This window comes from Canis lupus, chromosome 27 (genome assembly GCF_011100685.1).
Source record: "Canis lupus familiaris isolate Mischka breed German Shepherd chromosome 27, alternate assembly UU_Cfam_GSD_1.0, whole genome shotgun sequence".
NCBI classification, from domain to species: domain Eukaryota; kingdom Metazoa; phylum Chordata; class Mammalia; order Carnivora; family Canidae; genus Canis; species Canis lupus.
Genome location: NC_049248.1, coordinates 10,929,971 through 10,951,077, shown reverse-complemented (window position 1 = coordinate 10,951,077; position 21,107 = coordinate 10,929,971). Strand labels below are relative to the sequence as shown.

Here is a 21,107-nt window from a genome sequence, read left to right as displayed (position 1 = left end):
TCTAGTTTTATATTTGCAAATTTCTTTTCTTGTTAGTTTGTTATACAGATATGCAGTTAAAATACAACTAAACAGAAACTGGCTACCTAGGAAAACATGACCTCGAGACAAAATTTACCTTATGATTTGGCACTTTGGCAGAGAGAATATTTATTAAAAACAAATGGCAGTGTCTTTACATATTAGATATGTATTAGGTGATGGTTCAAATCAAGTTTCGTGAAGTTATAAAGCAATTAAATGATGAAATATTAGATATTTTTAAAACTCAAGAATCAAATCTATTTAGGAAGAACAGTTATATAGTCTTTCTACACTTAACAAAAATTTCTTTTGGGAAAAATGCTTTCTCTTCTTTAATCGCTACATATTTATATTTTAGTGGAGAGAATTTATTAAGTATTTTTTGGAAAGTATTGTTTATATAAGTTAAGTGTAAGTGAAGGATCATTATTTGGATAAACATATATAAGCTATATATATAATATACATACTTTAACTAAATATATATTTATATATATTACTTGTTTTGGAGACTGTTTTCTTCCATCTACAAATAGAAAAGAGATCACCACTGCACAGCATTGTTGTTAGAATGACAAGTCATTCCTCCCTCATTTAATATTACTTCCTAAACTCCCTTTCCTTGAACCCCATGATTTCCACATTTTTCTCACACTCTGAAATGGAGTCATGACCCAGTGACTATGAAGTTCATGTGAATGAATGAATGGGGTCTGACAACAATGTGGTGGGTACGGTGTTTGTCAAATTTGCGTGTGTATTACTAAAGAGGGAGTGACTCTTTTTGTTGTCAAAATACTGCCCTTTTGAGCATAAAACAGACACTAAGTGATCAAACATAATTTTTCAAAAGATGGTATAAATCTAGATTTTTAGATGAGTTTGGAATATAATATACATTTTAAAATTTTGGCAATGAATTCAATTATTTTAAAAAACAGTGAAAGTTAGCATATCATGTCCATAAACAGTAATGGACCTTTATTTAATAGTGTAGGATCATTGTTGTAAGGCATTACAAAGAGAAGTTGAAAACAATTTTCTTCCTAATATTCCGAGATATTTACTTAAATTTGCTATTTTAGATTATCATGTTTATCATGCTTAGCATTTATTTAGCTGTCCTTGATACTTTATGATGAATATTTTTATGCCTTATGAACATTGCATAGGATTTGAACTGTGTTCTTTGCCTGCAGACTTCAAAAGTGAGTGAAGACAGACTGGTATATGCAAAGCTGAAATTACCCTATTCAAGGAAACAGGACAAAAGACATCCAGTGGGTAAAAGGAGAGGTAAAGGTTTTTTCAGGTTGTTTTCTTGTTTTCTGAAAACATTATGAAGTCAGATAAGAAAAAGTGAAATCATGATAATCATGTCTATATGTATTTGATATTTTATGTCTGGCTCTTTATATATCAATGGATATATTAAAGGTAAGATTTATTATCACAGTGAATAGTGACATTCATTTTAAATTCTAGAATGAATTTCCATTTCGTTCTAATTCCAGGGGTTTTGCTATGCTCAATATTTACTCTATATTTTGCTTTCTGATTTGTACAGAATTTCCATGGCATATGGTTGCATTAATCCTAGGAGTTATATGTTTTTTCCTCCTGCTGGCAATCACAGTCTTAGGATCTATGTGTGAGTATTGGGCATACACAGTTCTTATAAGAAAAATGAGCCAAAATGATAAATGAGATGTTATAAAAACTGAATTTCTTCAGAGCCTTTGTAAATCACAAAGTCCTATAGAAATGTTAATAATCATGATGGTATCAATGATAATATTGATGATGATGATTTTTATTATTTTGCTAACACTTATTTTTTATGCTACACAAATTAGGGTATATAATAGTTGTAATGGCACAAAATTTGGCTGAAATGTACAGTGAGGCTTACATATATATATTCAACCTTATATTTTATATAGAACGAGGTTTTCCATATAATCAGAGAATTGGAAAAATTTTTATTTGAATACTACACCCTTTTTAAAAAAGATTTTATTTTATTTATTTATTTGAAAGAGAGTGAGAGAGAGAGAGCACAAGCTGGGGGAGAGGCAGAGGGAGAAGCAGATTTCCTACTGAGCAGGGAGCCTGATGTGGGGCTTGATCCCCAGGACCCTGGGATCATGACCTTAGACAAAGGCAGACACTTAACTATCTGAGCCACCCAGTTGCCCTGATTATTACATTCCCTATCATAATACAATATTGCTTAAATCATGGAGGAATATCAAGTTGGTCTGTTTTGTATATCACTTTCTATATATTTCATCTCAATTTCTACAAATATGTATACAATACTTCTAATATCTTTTCCTTGATGTTTATTAATTCCTTGGTTCATTCATTCAACATAATTTTGGCTCAGGAACTCTGTATGGAACTAAAGATACAAGAATTTTAAAAATCAGCTCTCATGAACTCAGTTTAAAGGGAAGATTTTTTTTAAATGAGCAGTTTTTAAAATATATATTATTAGTGCTGGGACAATGGTATGAAGATATCATAAGGATTGGATATTCCATGTGGAGGTCAAGAAAGCTTTCCTCCAGGATATAGTAATTGATATTATCTATTATATTAGACTAGATAGGACTTAATCAGGAAGCTCAGGGTAGAGAAGAGTCATCTCGGCAAAAACAACATGAACAAAAGAACATAATGATGTGTTAGAAAAATTAGGTTTCTGGGAAAATAAAAGAAGTAGCTAGAAATACGTTTTGCTCGGTATGTAATTTATGATAATTTTAATATCATTTTAAGAAATGTTAGATTTGTTCTAAAAACAAAAGAAACTGTTGGAAGATTTTCACAAAGAAAAAACATGATTCATGTCCCCTGAACAGATAGGAATTTTGGAAAGGTCAATCTGAATAGACTGGAAAGTGGGTGAGGGGGATCAGATAGGAGGATATTTCAGGAATCAGGATTATTTAGAATGAATTAGTGTCATGAAAGAAGTAATGAAGCATAGGGACCATATGTGAGAAATTTTAACATGTAGAATTGTTAGGATATGCCTGTTATTGATTGTGGAAGGGATACAAGTAAATCAGTGATACCATTTGACATCAGGCTATGCACTTTGGCAAATATATTCCACTAAATGTTATAGTAAGAACAAGAGGAACATCAGGTATGAATTGGTGTGTGTGTGTGTGTGTGTGGTAATAATTGTGAAGAGTGAGGAGCTTGTGGCATACCAGTGAGATGACCAGGAAGAATTAGATTGGTATGAGTCTTCTAGAGTGAGTTTTGGCAGTAGGTAAAACCATCAGCACATATAAGATAGTTTTAAAAGTCTGGAAATCACGAGAGATGCCTAGTAAAGATATGAATTGATTGTGGTTTCATCAATTAGTCTAACATGTATTGATAAAAAAAAATAGAAGAAAGCATAAGCTAGACCATGTTCTACCTTGTAGAACCAGGAAGAGTAGATTATGCTAGAAGAACAAGGGTGAGAGGATGATCCTTAGGATAAACCAGTATTTAGAAGAAAGTGGAAGATGAGTAAACAGTGAAAAACAGTGATGCTTTGGTTAAATAAGTAGGAGGGAATCCAAAACATTATGGCATCATATGGAAAGGAGGCCAAAGATAGTCATGGGTTCCAAATAGTAGATGAAAATCAAGTAAAACCATCACCAACACTATTTTTATTAAATTTAGCAAGAGAGAGGTCACTAATCACATTTTCTAAAGTAGATTCAGTGGAATGGTGGGTATGGTCAAAGCCTGATTGCAATGGCTAAAACTTCAAACATTAGGAAGCAGAGGCAGTGAATACAGAAAATTATTTTTTTAAATTATGGCTAAGCAAAAAAATTATCAAGTATTAAAAGTATAAGGATCTACATGATCTCATACATTGTAAAGGAACTAGAAACTCACATAGCACTTTGTCAGTTTGTTATTATCTCCTAAAGCTGAACATGAGTCAATTTTTCTCACTCTAAGTATATATCCAACAGATACACTTGCACAGGAACAGAAATGCACAACTTCAGGACTGTATTTAGCGGTGCCATTCTCCATATCTAAAATCTCAAAACTATGCAGATGATCATTAATGGCAGAGCAAATGAAGTCTCTGCAATTTATTTACCAATGGACTTTATGTAGTTTGTCAAAACAAACTACAATGACACACAGCAATGTGGACAAATCTTAGCAAAATAATATGAAATGAAAAAAGAGCAAAATCACATAATTTCTTGTATATCATCATACTTTTAAAAATAAACTTAAATAGTTAAAAACAAAATAAAATGTATTATTCCAGAAAATACATAAAGAGTTAATAATATCAAGGGGGTGATTGTAATGAGTTTTAGCTACACTGTTTGAGAGAGGTACAAAGATGGGATGAAATGAAATATCAACATAGATAAATGAAGGGGTATCTGAGTGGTTTGGTCAGTTAAGCATCTGCCTTCAGCCCAGGTCATGAGCCCAGGGTCCTGGGATGGAGTCCCACATCAGGCTTCCTACTTAGGCGGATTTTTCTTCTCTTTCTCCCTCTGTCTCTGTCTGCTGCTCTGCCTCCTTATGCTCTCTCCCTCTCTGTCAAATAAATAACTAAAATCTTTTTTTTAAAAAGTAGATAAATGTAATGGTTAAAGTACTAGCTAAAATTCTGGATGGCTAACAAATCAGCTAAATAAAAAGTAAATAGAAGCTCTGAGAGTAATGTTGAGAGTGTTTCATGGATGAAGTATTATGAACAATCTTATGCTATCCCTAATCTAAGAGTTAGGAAAACAGTTCTGTTATAAAAAATATGAAAGAGGACAGGAAATTTTGTGGGAGAATTTACTGGAGATGAGTATATCCAAGAGATGGGAGCCATGAGAAGGAAAATGTTGAGCGCTCAAGGGAGAAATATAATAGTAGGAGATCACAATCACCAAAGATTCAGTAGAAGATGAAATCCTCAGTAGGGATGAGAGTTTCAGACTTGTTCAACGAGAAGCATTTTTTTTTTTCTGAGATGGAGTGAGGGATGCCTGTATATTTATAGGAGGAAAAGCAGGAAGTTGGGGAGGAATGTATAGTTACCAGTGACTGTTTCTTTGTGAAATAGCAGATGAGGCCATCTGAGAGGGAGAGTCAAGGAGGTGCACTAGAAAATTTAGGAAAAGTATAAATACTGGAAATAGCTGTTGAATTGAGAAGAGTGTTAATAACTATATAATTAACACTGTGTAATGTTGAGGTGCACTAGTGATGAGAAAGATAACTGTTGGTCAGCATTAAACCATATGTGTACAGTTTTGTGATTCTTTTGAATCTGACTTTCAGAAGCTTGTGTGAAGTTGAGATGGTGAATGACAAGAGTATTTTGAAGTTGGGCATTTTCATATTTTTTTAATTTTTTTAAATTTTTAAGTGGGCTCCACACTCAATGTGGGACTTGAACTCATGACCCTGAGATCAAGAGTCACATGCTCTACAGATTGAATCAGCCAGGTGCCCCAATGAAGTTGGTTATTTTAAGTTGTTATTTTAAAGACTATGTTGCAAAGTTCTTGGAGGTCCTTCCAAGATTAGTTCTGTACCCTGTGTCCTTGGATAGACAGAAACGAAAGGACAAGGGAATTGGTTAGTCACAGAAATAATAGTATTTAGGTACTAGAGGTCTTAATATGTCTTCTTAATTCAGATCCAATATATGAACATTGGAATGGGTGACTGAATTGAAGCAGTAATTGCATTTATTGCAATTGAGTAAATTAAGAGACTGTGCAATTGATATTATTGGATTTTGTCAAAGAGACATCCAATAGAACTTAGTTGAATGATGGTGAGCAGTAATAGAATTGAAAATTATGTTTCTCAGTTGTGTAACAAAATTAAAGCATTTTTCTTTTAATGTTCACACACAAAGCAGTATACTTCATGCTTTTACATTTTTTTGTGAGCTTTGGCAAGACACTACTGTTTCAGAGATTTTTTTTTTTTTTTTTTTTTTTTTTATTTATGATAGTCACAGAGAGAGAGAGAGAGAGGCGGAGACACAGGCAGAGGGAGAAGCAGGCTCCATGCACCGAGCCCGATGTGGGATTCGATCCCGGGTCTCCAGGATCGCGCCCTGGGCCAAAGGCAGGCGCCAATGTTTCAGAGATTTTTAACTTTCCTTTTGCATATTAGAAGGAACCATCTGAGCTCTTGCTCCATGTAAATTCAATGAATCCATTATAAGCTTATCCTAGAGGAGAGCGAAATCACTGTATTTGGCTTTACATGTGAATACTAAATGCTAAATAAATACTAAATACAAAATTTCACCAACTTTAATATATTTATTTGAAGAGTAGATGGCATAGAAGCTAGTTAATGTTTTATTTCAAGTTTATATTTTCTGACTTATATGCTTATATGTTTTATATCTTTTATATACTTAAAAATAATACATAGCAAGTTACATTTTTATGTAAAATTCTGTTTTATTCTGTGACACTTCAAACTATTTTATTTTTTTTATTTTTATTTTTTATTTTTTTTAATTTATTTTTTATTGGTGTTCAATTTACTAACATACAGAATAACCCCCAGTGCCCGTCACCCATTCACTCCCACCCCCCGCCCTTCTCCCCTTCCACCACCCCTAGTTCGTTTCCCAGAGTTAGCAGTCTTTACGTTCTGTCTCCCTTTCTGATATTTCCCAAACATTTTAGACTAACATTGTCTGATTGTAATTTCATTTAGTCAACAACATTCACTATGCCATTTAGAATTAGAGTGAGCATAATATGATCTATTAAAGGCATTCATGACCTTAATTTTATAATATGGATTTAAGTTTTTCAGAGGTGTTCTGGACACACAATGCAAGATATGAAGGACACAAAAGAAAAAAATGTTTCCTTTGTAGAAGTTGAAGATCACTCAATTTTACCACCTATCATAGGTATGTACTGAATACCTACAGTGATAGTTTACAGATGGATTCTTTTTAAAGAATTATCCCCTCTGTCCCATTTCAAGATATAATTTTAAAACTTTCTGTTGTACTTTGTCAGGTACTTTTTTAAAAAATCAAATCTATTTTCTTTATTATAGCTAAATGAACTCTTGACTTTCACAAACTCATGTTGATTTGATTGAGTAATTTATGTTCGTGAATGAATTTTCCCCCAAAATAGATCCCTTGGAATTAACACCATATCTGTATATTCACTTTGGTGGATTTCTTCCTGCGAGGAGGATATCTACTCCATGTTGTTGCAGTATATTTGTCCTCGAGAAGTCAAGATTTCTCAGTGTAATCATAACAATGATCTGAAGTCTGTTCAGAGATAGTCCCTGGTACCACAATTTGGCCAAAGAGCTCTTCCCAACATTAGACTTTTGGGAAGTGGGGGAAATGCTAATTTTTTGAACATTGGTCTGCAGCAAGCAAGAAATATGTGGAAAGGGCAGTTCTCTAAGTGGTCTTGTGGTTGAGAACCATTGTGGCTTTTGTTTTCAAGATAAAGACTATGACTCATTTCAAGAAAATTGGTACTGCTGTGGAAAAAGCTGTTACTATTTTTCAAAAGAAGAGAAAACTTGGGAGAGGAGTAAGAAGTCATGCCAAGGCCTACATTCTAGTCTCATTAAGATTGATAATAAAGAGGAGCAGGTATGTCTACTTTATTCAACTTAAGTAAATGCTTTATAAGAAGTCTTATGTCTTTATTAGGATAATTGTTTCAACTTTCTTCCAATGTTATTTGGCCACTTTATTTTGAAGCACTTGTTAATTGATATAAATTTCTCTCGAGAGGAGACACAGGGGTAACAGAGACCTAGAAGAACCACTATTTTATTTATTTATGTATTTTTAAAGTAGGATCCAATCAGTCTAGAGCCCATATGGGGCTCGAACTCATAAGCCAGAGACCAAGACTTTAGCTGCAATCAAGAGTTGGATGCTTAACCGACTGAGTCACCTAGGCACCCCAAGATTCATTGTTTTATTTTATTTTGCTTTTTTATTGGTGTTCAATTTACCAACATACAGAATAACCCCCAGTGCCCGTCACCCAATCACTCCCACCCCCCGCCCTCCTCCCCTTCTACCACCCCTAGTTCGTTTCCCAGAGTTAGCAGTCTTTACGTTCTGTCTCCCTTTCTGATATTTCCCACACATTTCTTCTCCCTTCCCTTATATTCCCTTTCACTATTATTTATATTCCTCACATGAATGAGAACATATAATGTTTGTCCTTCTCCGACTGACTTACTTCACTCAGCATGATACCCTCCAGTTCCATCCACGTTGAAGCAAATGGTGGGTATTTGTCATTTCTAATGGCTGAGGAATATTCCATTGTATACATAAACCACATCTTCTTTATCCATTCATCTTTCGATGGACACTGAGGCTCCTTCCACAGTTTGGCTATTGTGGACATTGCTGCTATAAACATCGGGGTGCAGGTGTCCTGGTGTTTCATTGCATTTGTATCTTTGGGGTAAATCCCCAACAGTGCAATTGCTGAGTCGTAGGGCAGGTCTATTTTTAACTGTTTGAGGAACCTCCACACAGTTTTCCAGAGTGGCTGCACCAGTTCACATTCCCACCAACAGCGTAAGAGGGTTCCCTTTTCTCTGCATCCTCTCCAACATTTGTTGTTTCCTGCCTTGTTAATTTGCCCCATTCTCACTGGTGTGAGGTGGTATCTCATGGTGGTTTTGATTTGTATTTCCCTGATGGCAAGTGATGCAGAGCATTTTCTCATGTGCATGTTGGCCATGTCTATGTCTTCCTCTGTGAGATTTCTCTTCATGTCTTTTGCCCATTTCATGATTGAATTGTTTGTTTCTTTGGAGTTCTTTATAGATCTTTATAGTTCTTTATAGATCTTGGAAACTAGCCCTTTATCTGATATGTCATTTGCAAATATCTTCTCCCATTCTGTAGGTTGTCTTTTAGTTTTGTTGACTGTATCCTTTGCTGTGCAAAAGCTTCTTATCTTGATGAAGTCCCAATAGTTCATTTTTGCTTTTGTTTCTTTTGCCTTCGTGGATGTATCTTGCAAGAAGTTACTGTGGCCGAGTACAAAAAGGGTGTTGCCTGTGTTCTTTAGGATTTTGATGGACTCTTGTCTCACATTTAGATCTTTCATCCATTTTGAGTTTATCTTTGTGTATGGTGAAAGAGAGTGGTCTAGTTTCATTCTTTTTTTTTAATTTATTTTTTATTGGTGTTCAATTTACTAACATACAGAATAACCCCCAGTGCCCATCACCCATTCACTCCCACCCCCCGCCCTTCTCCCCTTCTACCACCCCTAGTTTGTTTCCCAGAGTTAGCAGTCTTTACGTTCTGTCTCCCTTTCTGATATTTCCCACACATTTCTTCTCCCTTCCCTTATATTCCCTTTCACTATTATTTATATTCCTCACATGAATGAGAACATATAATGTTTGTCATTCTCCGACTGACTTACTTCACTCAGCATAATACCCTCCAGTTCCATCCACATCAAAGCAAATGGTGGGTATTTGTCATTTCTAATAGCTGAGTAATATTCCATTGTATACATAGACCACATCTTCTTTATCCATTCATCTTTCGTTGGACACCGAGGCTTCTTCCACAGTTTGGCTGTCGTGGCCATTGCTGCTATAAACATCGGGGTGCAGGTGTCCCGGCGTTTCATTACATTTGTATCTTTGGGGTAAATCCCCAACAGTGCAATTGCTGGGTCGTAGGGCAGGTCTATTTTTAACTGTTTGAGGAACCTCCACACAGTTTTCCAGAGTGGCTGCACCAGTTCACATTCCCACCAACAGTGTAAGAGGGTTCCCTTTTCTCCGCATCCTCTCCAACATTTGTTGTTTCTTGCCTTGTTAATTTGCCCCATTCTCGCTGGTGTGAGGTGGTATCTCATGGTGGTTTTGATTTGTATTTCCCTGATGGCAAGTGATGCAGAGTATTTTCTCATGTGCATGTTGGCCATGTCTATGTCTTCCTCTGTGAGATTTCTCTTCATGTCTTTTGCCCATTTCATGATTGGATTGTTTGTTTCTTTGGTGTTGAGTTTAATAAGTTCTTTATAGATCTTGGACACTAGCCCTTTATCTGATATGTCATTTGCAAATATCTTCTCCCATTCTGTAGGTTGTCTTTTAGTTTTGTTGACTGTATCCTTTGCTGTGCAAAAGCTTCTTATCTTGATGAAGTCCCAATAGTTCATTTTTGCTTTTGTTTCTTTTGCCTTCGTGGATGTATCTTGCAAGAAGTTACTGTGGCTGAGTTCAAAAAGGGTGTTGCCTGTGTTCTTCTCTAGGATTTTGATGGAATCTTGTCTCACATTTAGATCTTTCATCCACTTTGAGTTTATCTTTGTGTATGGTGAAAGAGAGTGGTCTAGTTTCATTCTTCTGCATGTGGATGTCAAATTTTCCCAGCACCATCTATTGAAGAGACTGTCTTGCTTCCAATGGATAGTCTTTCTTCCTTTATCGAATATTAGTTGACCATAAAGGTCAGGGTCCATTTCTGGGTTCTCTATTCTGTTCCATTGATCTATATGTCTGTTTTTGTGCCAGTACCACACTGTCTTGATGACCACAGCTTTGTAGTACAACCTGAAATCTGGCATTGTGATATCCCCAGATATGGTTTTCTTTTTTAAAATTCCCCTGGCTATTCGGGGTCTTTTCTGATTCCACACAAATCTTAAAATAATTTGTTCTAACTCTCTGAAGAAAGTCCATGGTATTTTGATAGGGATTGCATTAAACGTGTAAATTGCCCTGGGTAACATTGACATTTTCACAATATTAATTCTGCCAATCCATGAGCATGGAATATTTTTCCATCTCTTTGTGTCTTCCTCAATTTCTTTCAGAAGTGTTCTATAGTTTTGAGGGTATAGATCCTTTACCTCTTTGGTGAGGTTTATTCCTAGGTATCATGCTTTTGGGTGCAATTGTAAATGGGATTGACTCCTTAATTTCTCTTTCTTCAGTCTCATTGTTAGTGTATAGAAATGCCACTGATTTCTGGGCATTGATTTTGTATCCTACCACGCTACCGAATTGCTGTATGAGTTCTAGCAATCTTGGGATGGAGACATTTGGGTTTTCTATGTAGAGTATCATGTCATCGGCGAAGAGGGAGAGTTTGACTTCTTCTTTGCCAATGTGAATGCCTTTAATGTCTTTTTGTTGTCTGATTGCTGAGGCTAGGACTTCCAGTACTATGTTGAATAGCAGTGGTGAGAGTGGACATCCCTGTCTTGTTCCTGATCTTAGGGGAAAGGCTCCCAGTGCTTCCCCATTGAGAATGATATTTGCTGTGGGCTTTTCTTAGATGGCTTTTAGGATGTTGAGGAATGTTCCCTCTATCCCTACACTGTGAAGAGTTTTGATCAGAGAGGTATGCTGTATTTTGTAAAATGCTTTCTCTGCATCTAATGAGAGGATCATATGGTTCTTGGTTTTTCTCTTGCTGATATGAAGAATCACATTGATTGTTTTACGGGTGTTGAACCAGCCATGTGTCCCGGGGATAAATCCTACTTGGTCATGGTGAATAATTTTCTTAATGTATTGTGGATCCTATTGGCCAGTATCTTGTTGAGAATTTTTGCATCCATGTTCATCAGGGATATTGGTCTGTAATTCTCCTTTTTGGTGGGGTCTTTGTCTGGTTTTGGAATTAAGGTGATGCTGGCCTCTTAGAACGAATTTGGAAGTACTCCATCTCTTTCTATCTTTCCAAACAGCTTTAGTAGAATAGGTATGGTTTCTTCTTTAAACGTTTGATAGAATTCCCCTGGGAAGCCATCTGGCCCTGGACTTTTGTGTCTTGGGAGGTTTTTGATGATTGCTTCAATTTCCTCCCTGGTTATTGGCCTGTGCAGGTTTTCTATTTCTTCCTGTTCCAGTTTTGGTAGTTTTTGGCTTTCCAGGAATGCGTCGATTTCTTCTAGATTGCCTAATTTATTGGCGTATAGCTGTTCATATGTTTTTAAAATCGTTGGTATTTCCTTGGTGTTGGTAGTGATCTCTCCTTTCTCATTCATGATTTTATTAATTTGAGTCTTCTCTCTCTTCTTTTTAATAAGGCTGGCTAATGGTTTATCTATCTTATTAATTCTGTCAAAGAACCAACTCCTGGTTCTGTTGATCTGTTCCACAGTTCCTCTGGTCTCGATTTCGTTGAGTTCTGCTCAAATCTTTATTAACTCCCTTCTTCTGCTGGGTGTAGGATCTATTTGCTGTTTTTTCTCTAGCTCCTTTATGTGTAAGGTTAGCTTTTGTATTTGAGTTCTTTCCAGTTTTTGAATGGATGCTTGTATTGCGATGTATTTCCCCCTTAGGACTGCTTTTGCTGCATCCCAAAGATTTTGAACGGTTGTATCTTCATTCTCATTAATTTCCACGAATCTTTTTAATTCTTCCTTAATATTCTGGTTGACCCTTTTATCTTTTAGCAGGATTTTCCTTAACCTCCACGTGTTTGAGTTCCTTCCAAACTTCTTGTTGTGATTTAGTTCTAATTTCAAGGCATTATGGTCTGAGAATATGCAGGGGACGATCCCAATCTTTTGGTATCAGTTGAGACCCGATTTGTGTCCCAGTATGTGGTCTATTCTGGGGAAAGTTCTATGTGCACTTGAGAAGAATGTGTATTCAGTTGAGTTTGGATGTAAAGTTCTGTAGATATCTGTGAAATCCATCTGGTCCAGTGTATCATTTAAAGCTCTCGTTTCTTTGGAGATGTTGTGCTTAGAAGACCTATCGAGTATAGAAAGAGCTAGATTGAAGTCACCAAGTATAAGTGTATTATTATCTAAGTATTTCTTCACTTTGGTTAATAATTGATTTATATATTTGGCAGCTCCCACATTCGGGGCATATATATTGAGGATTTTAAGTCCTCTTTTGGATAGATCCTTCAAGAATGATATAGTGTCCCTCTTCATCTCTCACTACAGTCTTCGGGGTAAATTTTAGTTTATCTGATATAAGGATGGCTACCCCTGCTTTCTTTTGAGGACCATTCGAATGGTAAATGGTTCTCCAACCTCTTATTTTCAGGCAGTAGGTGTCCTTCTGTCTAAAATAAGTCTCTTGTAGACAGCAAATAGATGGGTCCTGCTTTTTTTATCCCGTCTGAAATCCTCTGCCTTTTGATGGGGTCATTAAGCCCGTTCACGTTCAAAGTTACTATTGAAAGATATGAGTTTAGTGTCATCATGATATCTATTCAGTCCTTGTTTTTGTGGATTGTTTCACTGAACTTCTTCTTAAATGGGAATTTTAAGAGTCCCCCTTAAAATTTCTTGCAGAGCTGGTTTGGAGGTCACATATTCTTTCAGTTGCTGCCTGTCTTGGAAGCTCTTTATCTCTCCTTCCATTTTGAATGAGAGCCTTGCTGGATAAAGTATTCTTGGTTGCATGTTCTTCTCATTTAGGACCCTGAATATATCCTGCCAGTCCTTTCTGGCCTGCCAGGCCTCTGTGGAGAGGTCTGCTGTTACCCTAATACTCCTCCCCATAAAAGTCAGGGATTTCTTGTCTCTTGCTGGTTTAAGGATCTTCTCTTTATCTTTGGAATTTGCAAGCTTCAGTATTAAATGTCGAGGTGTTGAACGGTTTTTATTGATTTTAGGGGGGAATCTCTCTATTTCCTGGATCTGAATGCCTTTTTCCCTCCCCAGATTAGGAAAGTTTTCAGCTAGAATTTGTTCAAATACATATTCTGGCCCTCTGGCCCTTTCGGCGCCCTCAGGAACACCAATTAAACGTAGGTTTTTCTTCCTCAGGCTCTCATTTATTTCCCTTAATCTATCTTCATGGTCTTTTAATTGTTTGTCTCTTTTTTCATCAGTTTCCCTCTTTGCTATCAACTTGTCTTCTATGTCACTCACTCGTTCTTCCACCTCATTAACCCTTGTCGTTAGGACTTCTAGTTTGGATTGCATCTCATTGAATTGATTTTTAATTTCTGCCTGATTAGCTCTAAATTCTGCAGTCATGAAGTCTCTTGAGTCCTTTATGCTTTTATCTAGAGCCACCAGTAGCTGTATAATAGTGCTTCTGAATTGGCTTTCTGACATTGAATTGTAATCCAGATTTTGTAACTCTGTGGGAGAGAGGACTGTTCCTGATTCTTTCTTTTGAGGTGAGGTTTTCCTTGTAGTCATTTTGCTCAGTACAGAGTGGCCAAAAGCAAGTTGTATTGGGAAAGGGGGAAAAAGAGAGGAGAGAAAGAAGGAAAGAAAAGAGAAGGAGGGAAAAAAAGGAAGAAAAAAAATTTAAAAAAGGAGAAAAAGAGAAAGAAAAAGAAAGAAAGGAAAAAAAGGGGTGGGGGAAGGAAACAAATCAAAAAGCAAAACAGACAAAACAAAACAACAACAAAAAAAGAAAAAAAGAAAAAAAGAACCACGGGGGAGTATCTTCTGATTCTGTATACTTTAAGTCCCTTGACTTCCCCTGGAACTTGTCCGTCCAGCTGGTCTTCTGCGGGAGGGGTCTGTTGTCCTGATTTTCAGGTGTTAGCACTTGGTGGAGCTGCTGTGCCCCTGCCTGGTGCAGGGCTCAGTGGGGGTTGTTTACCCCGTGAGGCCCCAGGAGGAACAACCCCAGTGGCGGGGCCAGCTCTGGAGCCCTGGATTCAGCCCCCGCAGTAGCTCCGGAGCTCTCCGTCTGCAGGGCCTGGAGGCTCCGGGCGGGGCCGCTCATCTGTTCAGCTCGGGGCAGGAGCGTCCTCGCTGTCCTGAGCCCTCCAGGCCTCTGCCTGTCCCGGGGAGGCCGGATCCTGGGCTGTGTCCCGGCGCCCTGTGCTCCGGAGCCTGCGCTGGTGGATTCGCGCTCCCGCCCCGCAGCCCCCTCCGCGGAGCCGCCCCCGAGCCCCCGAGCTGCTCCCGCCCCGCAGCCCCCTCCGCGGAGCCGCCCCCGAGCTGCTCCCGCCCCGCAGCCCCCTCCGCGGAGCCGTCCCCGAGCCCCCCCAGCTGCTCCCGCCCCGCAGCCCCCTCCGCGGAGCCGTCCCCGAGCCCCCCCAGCTGCTCCCGCCCCGCAGCCCCCTCCGCGGAGCCGCCCCCGAGCTGCTCCCGCCCCGCAGCCTCCTCCGCGGAGCCGCCCCCGAGTCCCCGGAGCTGCTCCCGCCCCGCAGCCCCCTCCGCGGAGCCGCCCCCGAGCCCCTCAGAGCTGCTCCGGGTCCCGCCGGGTCCCGCCGCCCGCGCTGCAGCCCTTAGGGAGCTCGGCGCACTCTCCCGGGGCGCAGGTGTCTGTTACTGTCCCAGGGAACCCGAGGGCATCCCCGCCCTCCTGGGTCCTGCTCCACCTCCCTGGAGCCCCTTTCCGCCCGGGAAGGTCGGTGCAGCTCCTGCGTCTCCGGGACGGGGCTCTCCTGTCCTGGGGACACTCGCCCCGGCCTCAGCCCGGCTCCTCGCGGGGCCCCTCCCCCTTGGAGGCCTTTTGTTTCTTTATTTCTTTTTCCCCGTCTTCCTACCTTGATAGAAGCGCGAACTCTTCTCACTGTAGCATTCCAGGTGTTCTCTCTTTAATTCTCAGGCCGAATTAATAGATTTTCAGGATAATTTGAAGGTTTTCTAGGTAATTTGGTGGAGACAGGTGATTTGGGGACCCTACTCTCCTGCCATCTTGCCCCTCAAGATTCATTGTTTTAAACAATGAACAAGAGAAATTGCTCTGCTGTGTGTGCCATGGACTGATTTTCAGTCTTTTTATTGTGTGTGTTACACCATCACATTTTAATATATATTAGATGGTTCGCTATATAACTTCTCAGAGCTAATACAGGGCAAAGAAAAACTTCCTTCAATGGTGTGAGCAATCTAAAGAGGTAATTCACATTGTACTTTCATGAATAGCCATAGGAAAAAGAATGAAAGTAGATATTGAATATAGCTGGATTGATTTTTTTAATGGATTTTTATTTTACTTACAATCCAGAATGACAGAGGAAGCATCTCTTTTCTAGAATAGACAATCTAAATCATATGTGCCATTCCTTATAAAGTTTAGGACCATAAAGTCAATTGATTTGATTCTGTAGATTTCCCTCTAAAGATTCCATTTAGGCACTGAATTTTAGTTACACTATTTTGTCCTAGCAATGCTACTTCTAGTAGTATCTTATGAAGAATGAATTAAAAGCTCTATGTTTGGAAAAAACAAAAAACAAAAAATCTCCACAACATTCGAGGGTACCTGCTGGCTTAGTCAGTGGAGCATGACTGATGACTTGATCTCAAGAGTTGAGAGTTTAAGCCCCATGTTGAGTGTAGAGCTTACATAAAAAACCAACAAACAAAAAAAGCAAAGAAACCAAGAAAAAAACTACCCTCCAAAAACCCAACCTTTAGGTTCTCTTGTTTATAAAATTCTTATGGGCAGCCTGCGTGGCTCAGCAGTTTAGTGCTGCCTGCAGTCCAGGGCCTGATCCTGGAGACCTGGGATTGAGTCCTGTGTCAGGCTCCCTGAATGAAGCCCGCTTCTCCCTCTGCCTGTTTTTAAAAAAGAAATAAAATAAAATTCTTATTGAAATAGTAATATAAATTAATCACTTTTACCTATAAAAAACAGATGAACTAAATAATGGCTTTTTGGGGGTATATTTTTTATTGGAGTTTGATTTTCCAACATATAGTATAATCCAGTGCTCATCCCGTCAAGTTCTCCCTTCAGTGCCCGTCACCCAGTCACCCCATCCCCCTGCCCACCTCCCCTTCCACTACCCTTTGTTTGTTTCCCAGAATTAGTCTTTCATGTTTTGTCACTCTCTCTGATTTTTCCCACTCATTTTATCTCCTTTCCCCATAACCCTTTCACTATAATTGCTTTAGTTGTAAAATATATCCTTGTGGGTTTTTAAAAAAGATTTTATTTATTTATTCATGAGAGACACAGAGAGAGAGAGAGAGACAGAGAGACAGAGACATAGGCAGAGAGAGAAGCAAGCTCCATGCAGGGAGCCTGATGTGAGACTTGATCCCAGGACTCCAGGACACACCCTGGGCAGAAGGCAGGCACTAAACTGCTGAGCCATCCAGGGATCCCCTATCCTTGTGGTTTTGATTTGCATTTTCCTGATCTAAGATTCTCTTAGAATCTTTCAAAATTTATTAGCAATATGCTTTATTTATTTGAAATATGATCTTATGTTTTGTCCATTTTTTCTTATTGGATAATTTTCTTATTGTTTTACAGAAATATCTGTCCTTCAGATTATTGCAGATATCTCCAGATTGAACCTTGTTTTTTCACTTTATTTGAGGGAGAGAGAAGTTCTAGGTTTAGTGGAATCATATTTACCTATCTAGTTTATCATAGGTGGAGATTCTTTTAAGGCCATCATATCCCTTTCTGGATATCTTTCATTCAGTCATAAAAAGTTGAGTGATTTTGTCCTTTCCACTTCCATTTCTTCTCTACACCATGGAGAAAGTAGTTTGCCTCCTCCATTTAGCATACCAGCATTTGAAGATAAAAATATCCAGTATTCATGAATCCTTGATTACTGCTATGAATATTACTAATAATTCTAATTTTCCCACAGCGCTTCATTCAATCAAAAATAAAATACAATTATTGGATTGGATTATTTAAAGCAGGAGCTAAGTACCCCTGGCAATGGCTGGATGGCACACATCTATCTCAGAGGGTGTAAGTTTCATTTCACAGTTTTCTCACTCCCTTTCGTCCTCAGGAACTGCCTGGTAGATTATAGGTCAAGAAGAAGAAAGGATTTTAGGGGACTTAGGGAATGAATATCTTTAATTCCACTTGATATCGCTTCTTAGATAGGCAATCAAATGCAAATCTCAGGCCTCAAAGAGACCTAAAGAGCATTATTTATTCTCATGTTCTTTAATGGAAGGTCCTTGCAAACAGTAAAGTGATATTTTGTTTTTGTATCCTTCTCTTGTATGTTCTCTGATACTGGTATGTTCACTGGTATGCTTGCAGGAAATGGTAAAAATATAACAAGGAAAGAAAAGTTGTATCTAAACCCAGATGTCTCTGTCAGTGAAACTTGTACCTCTTTATTTGGTATCATTTAGGAACTAAAAAAAAAAAAAAAAAGAGCATTTTCCAATACATCCTTTAGTAATCTTATGTGGTCACTTAGTGTCTTTTATGCTATTATTTCACCCAAGTGCACATAATATATGGCAGTCCTCTCTCCCATCGATTAAATCCCATCGATTTGTTGGTTGATGTCCAGGAAACTAGTTTATAAAATGAAGAAAATGATCTAACTAAATCTAGGTAGCATGACGGGCAGTATGAGAGACATGGGCTAATTACCATGCTGTTTATTGATTGCCTGCAATATGCCAGGCACTATTCTAGCCATTGAAGTTACATTGATGAATATAAAACATGCAACAGTATTCTCCTCTTATAGATAATACATTCTTTTTTTTAAAAAAATATTTTATTTATTTATTTATGAGGGAGAGAGAGAGAGAGAGAGAGAGAGAGAGGCGGAGACACAGGCAGAAGGAGAAGCAGGCTCCATGCGGGGAGCCAATGTGGGACTCAATCCCGGGTCTCCACCATCAGGCCCTGGGCTGAAGGCGGTGCTAAACCACTGGGCCACCTGGGCTGCCCTAGATAATCCATCCTAATGCAGGCATGATAGTGCTGGTGGGGATGACTGAGGACAAACCAAATATGTCAAGTAAATTACGTGGCACATTAGAAGAAGATAAATACTACGGAGTGTCGGGAAGTTTCTTACGTTAGCTATATCATAGGGACTTTTGTATATGAAAGTAAGAGGAAGAGATTTCACTCTTTTAAATGGAATGGTCAGAGACAGAGTCCTTGAGAAATGATGTTTGCACAGTATCTTGAATGAGCAAGCCCTGTGGATTACCTGATGGGAGAGCATCCTAGCAGTAGACACAGCTGTTGCAGACTCTGAGGTAGGAGTGTATTTAGCATGCTTGAGGGAATAGCAAGAGGGCCTGTGATGCTGGAGCAAAGTGAATAAGGAGGAAGAGATGTAGGTCAGAGAGACAATGATGGTGAGAGCGTGTAGGACATGAGAAAAGTCTAAGAACTTGGATTTTTTATGGGGGCAATGCAAAGCTATTAGAGGGTTTTGAGCAGAGGAATGACAAAAGCGAAGGCTTCCTGGTTTAGAGACTCCCTGTGTACATTCTGTTGAGATTAGATGGTGTGTGTTATTTTGGGGAGGGTTCAGGGAGTATATGGGGACACAGGAGCCTACCTCAGAATGTGTTGGACTCATCCAGGTGAGATGTGGTGGCTTGACGAAGATTGCTAGGGTTGGTGCTAGTATAAAGTGGCCAGATTCCACACTTCTTTCAAAGATGTGTGAGAGAGACCAATCAGGGATGCCTCCAAGGTTTTTGGTCTAGAAATTGTAAGAATGATGCTGATATTAATGTTAATATGGCATATTTGGAATTCAGTTTTAGGTATAATTTAACAAATATATTAAACATTTAACTATATATGGGGTTTCACATAGGCCATTGTGATATATGATTATGAAATTCAAGTGAGAGGTCTATGCTGGGAATGCAGATGTTGCACAGAGTAGTGCATAGACAGTGTGTTAAATAAGAGAGTGGAAGTGATTCTCAGGAAATTGAAGGCCTGAACTTTGGACACCCAAATGTTTAAGATAATGATAAGATAGTGGGGAGATGAGGATAACCAGAAATCATTATAGAGTAAAATGCTTCAAGATACAGAAGGAAAACCATGAAGGAACAGGTAGGTTAATGGAATCCTTTAAAAAGAAGTACTACTCAAATAATAACAGATTTTAAAAGATTGGTGAGTTTTTCACTGACAATTTTACTACTTGAAATTACTACTTCCCATCAGAGATATGCATGAACATTTGGAGGGAAATTAAAACTTCTAACATTTTTTTTTCTATGAACTGTAGCTTAGCCCCCAAATTTAAAATCCAATACCTTAGTATCATTGCCCAATTTCACAAAATTTTAATGATTTGTTTGTTGTGGAAGACATTAGGCTGAGCGGGGAAAAGTACATCCTGTTTTAAATGCATTTAATACTTTCTATGCCAAAGTGAGGCTAGTGTTGGAAATGCACACTCTGTGCACATTAATATGAATCATAGAAACCTGAAAAAAATTTTATGTGCAGTTACAATGTGTCACATAATTATTTTATTGTATTTGGTCACTTCCTAGAAGTTTCAGGAATCTTAGAAGAAGAATTTTTCAAGTTTTACATGTCTCACTCATGTATACATCCCAGTCTATACTACCCTTTCAACTTCTTCCCTTTCTCCAATTGTCCATTGGCAGCATTTCCATTAGTTTTAGTTACAATAACTTTATAATCTTACAGCTATATGTCTCCCACAGGCATTGTATGTCCATTCAAATAATTATACATGTTTTAAATTTGTGATAAATTTTGCCTGAGATGACTTTCTAAAATAAATATATTTTCTGATGCAGGAATTTCCAACAGAGTTTGCTGGATGTAAAATGCGGACATCTCAAGTCATCAACTATTTTTACTGCTGATTGTAGTAAACAGTTTCTTTACATTTGTGAAAAGGAGTTCACTGTCCCTTAAAATAATTACTATCATAGAAGTTGTAATATTTTCATTCTTTAACAGCTACTAGGGGGAAAGCTTAGAGTATTTACTCAAATTAGTCCTTTATGCATGATTTATTAAGGGTTTTCAAACCTTCCTCAGCAAGGTTAAAACACAAAGGTTTTAGGAAATTACATATCCAAAAAAATAAATGTATTGTTTTGGAATTCAAGAACTATTAAATCAGAGAAAGTCAAATACATTGATTTTGATTGAGTAAAAGATTCTACATTAAAAAAATAATGAGGGGATCCCTGGGTGGCTCAGCGGTTTGGCGCCTGCCTTTGGCCCAGGGCGCGATCCTGGAGTCCCGGGATCGAGTCCCGCGTCAGGCTCCCGGTGCATGGAGCCTGCTTCTCCCTCTGCCTGTGTCTCTGCCTCTCTCTCTCTCTATGTCTATCATAAATAAATAAAAATAAATCTTAAAAAAATAAATAAAAAATAATGAGATGATCTTGATACAAATAGGT

General features: G+C 38.2%; 1 protein-coding gene across 2 annotated transcripts in view; it reads left to right on the top strand.

Moving 5' to 3' along the window:
- LOC100683252 (C-type lectin domain family 9 member A-like) overlaps positions 1–20,874 on the top strand; it is a 29,568-nt gene extending 8,694 nt beyond the window's left edge. The window contains exons 3-8 of one of the 2 annotated variants that reach the window (XM_038576133.1): positions 1,224–1,320; positions 1,592–1,675; positions 6,851–6,958; positions 7,521–7,672; positions 17,576–17,682; positions 20,493–20,874. In XM_038576133.1, the coding sequence (XP_038432061.1) occupies positions 1,606–1,675; positions 6,851–6,958; positions 7,521–7,672; positions 17,576–17,682; positions 20,493–20,613 (558 nt within the window). In that variant the 5' untranslated portion in view covers positions 1,224–1,320; positions 1,592–1,605 and the 3' untranslated portion in view covers positions 20,614–20,874. The remainder of the gene's footprint in view (positions 1–1,223; positions 1,321–1,591; positions 1,676–6,850; positions 6,959–7,520; positions 7,673–17,575; positions 17,683–20,492) is intronic. The other variant, XM_038576132.1, reaches the window with a different exon arrangement.
- Positions 20,875–21,107: the final 233 nt, after the last annotated feature.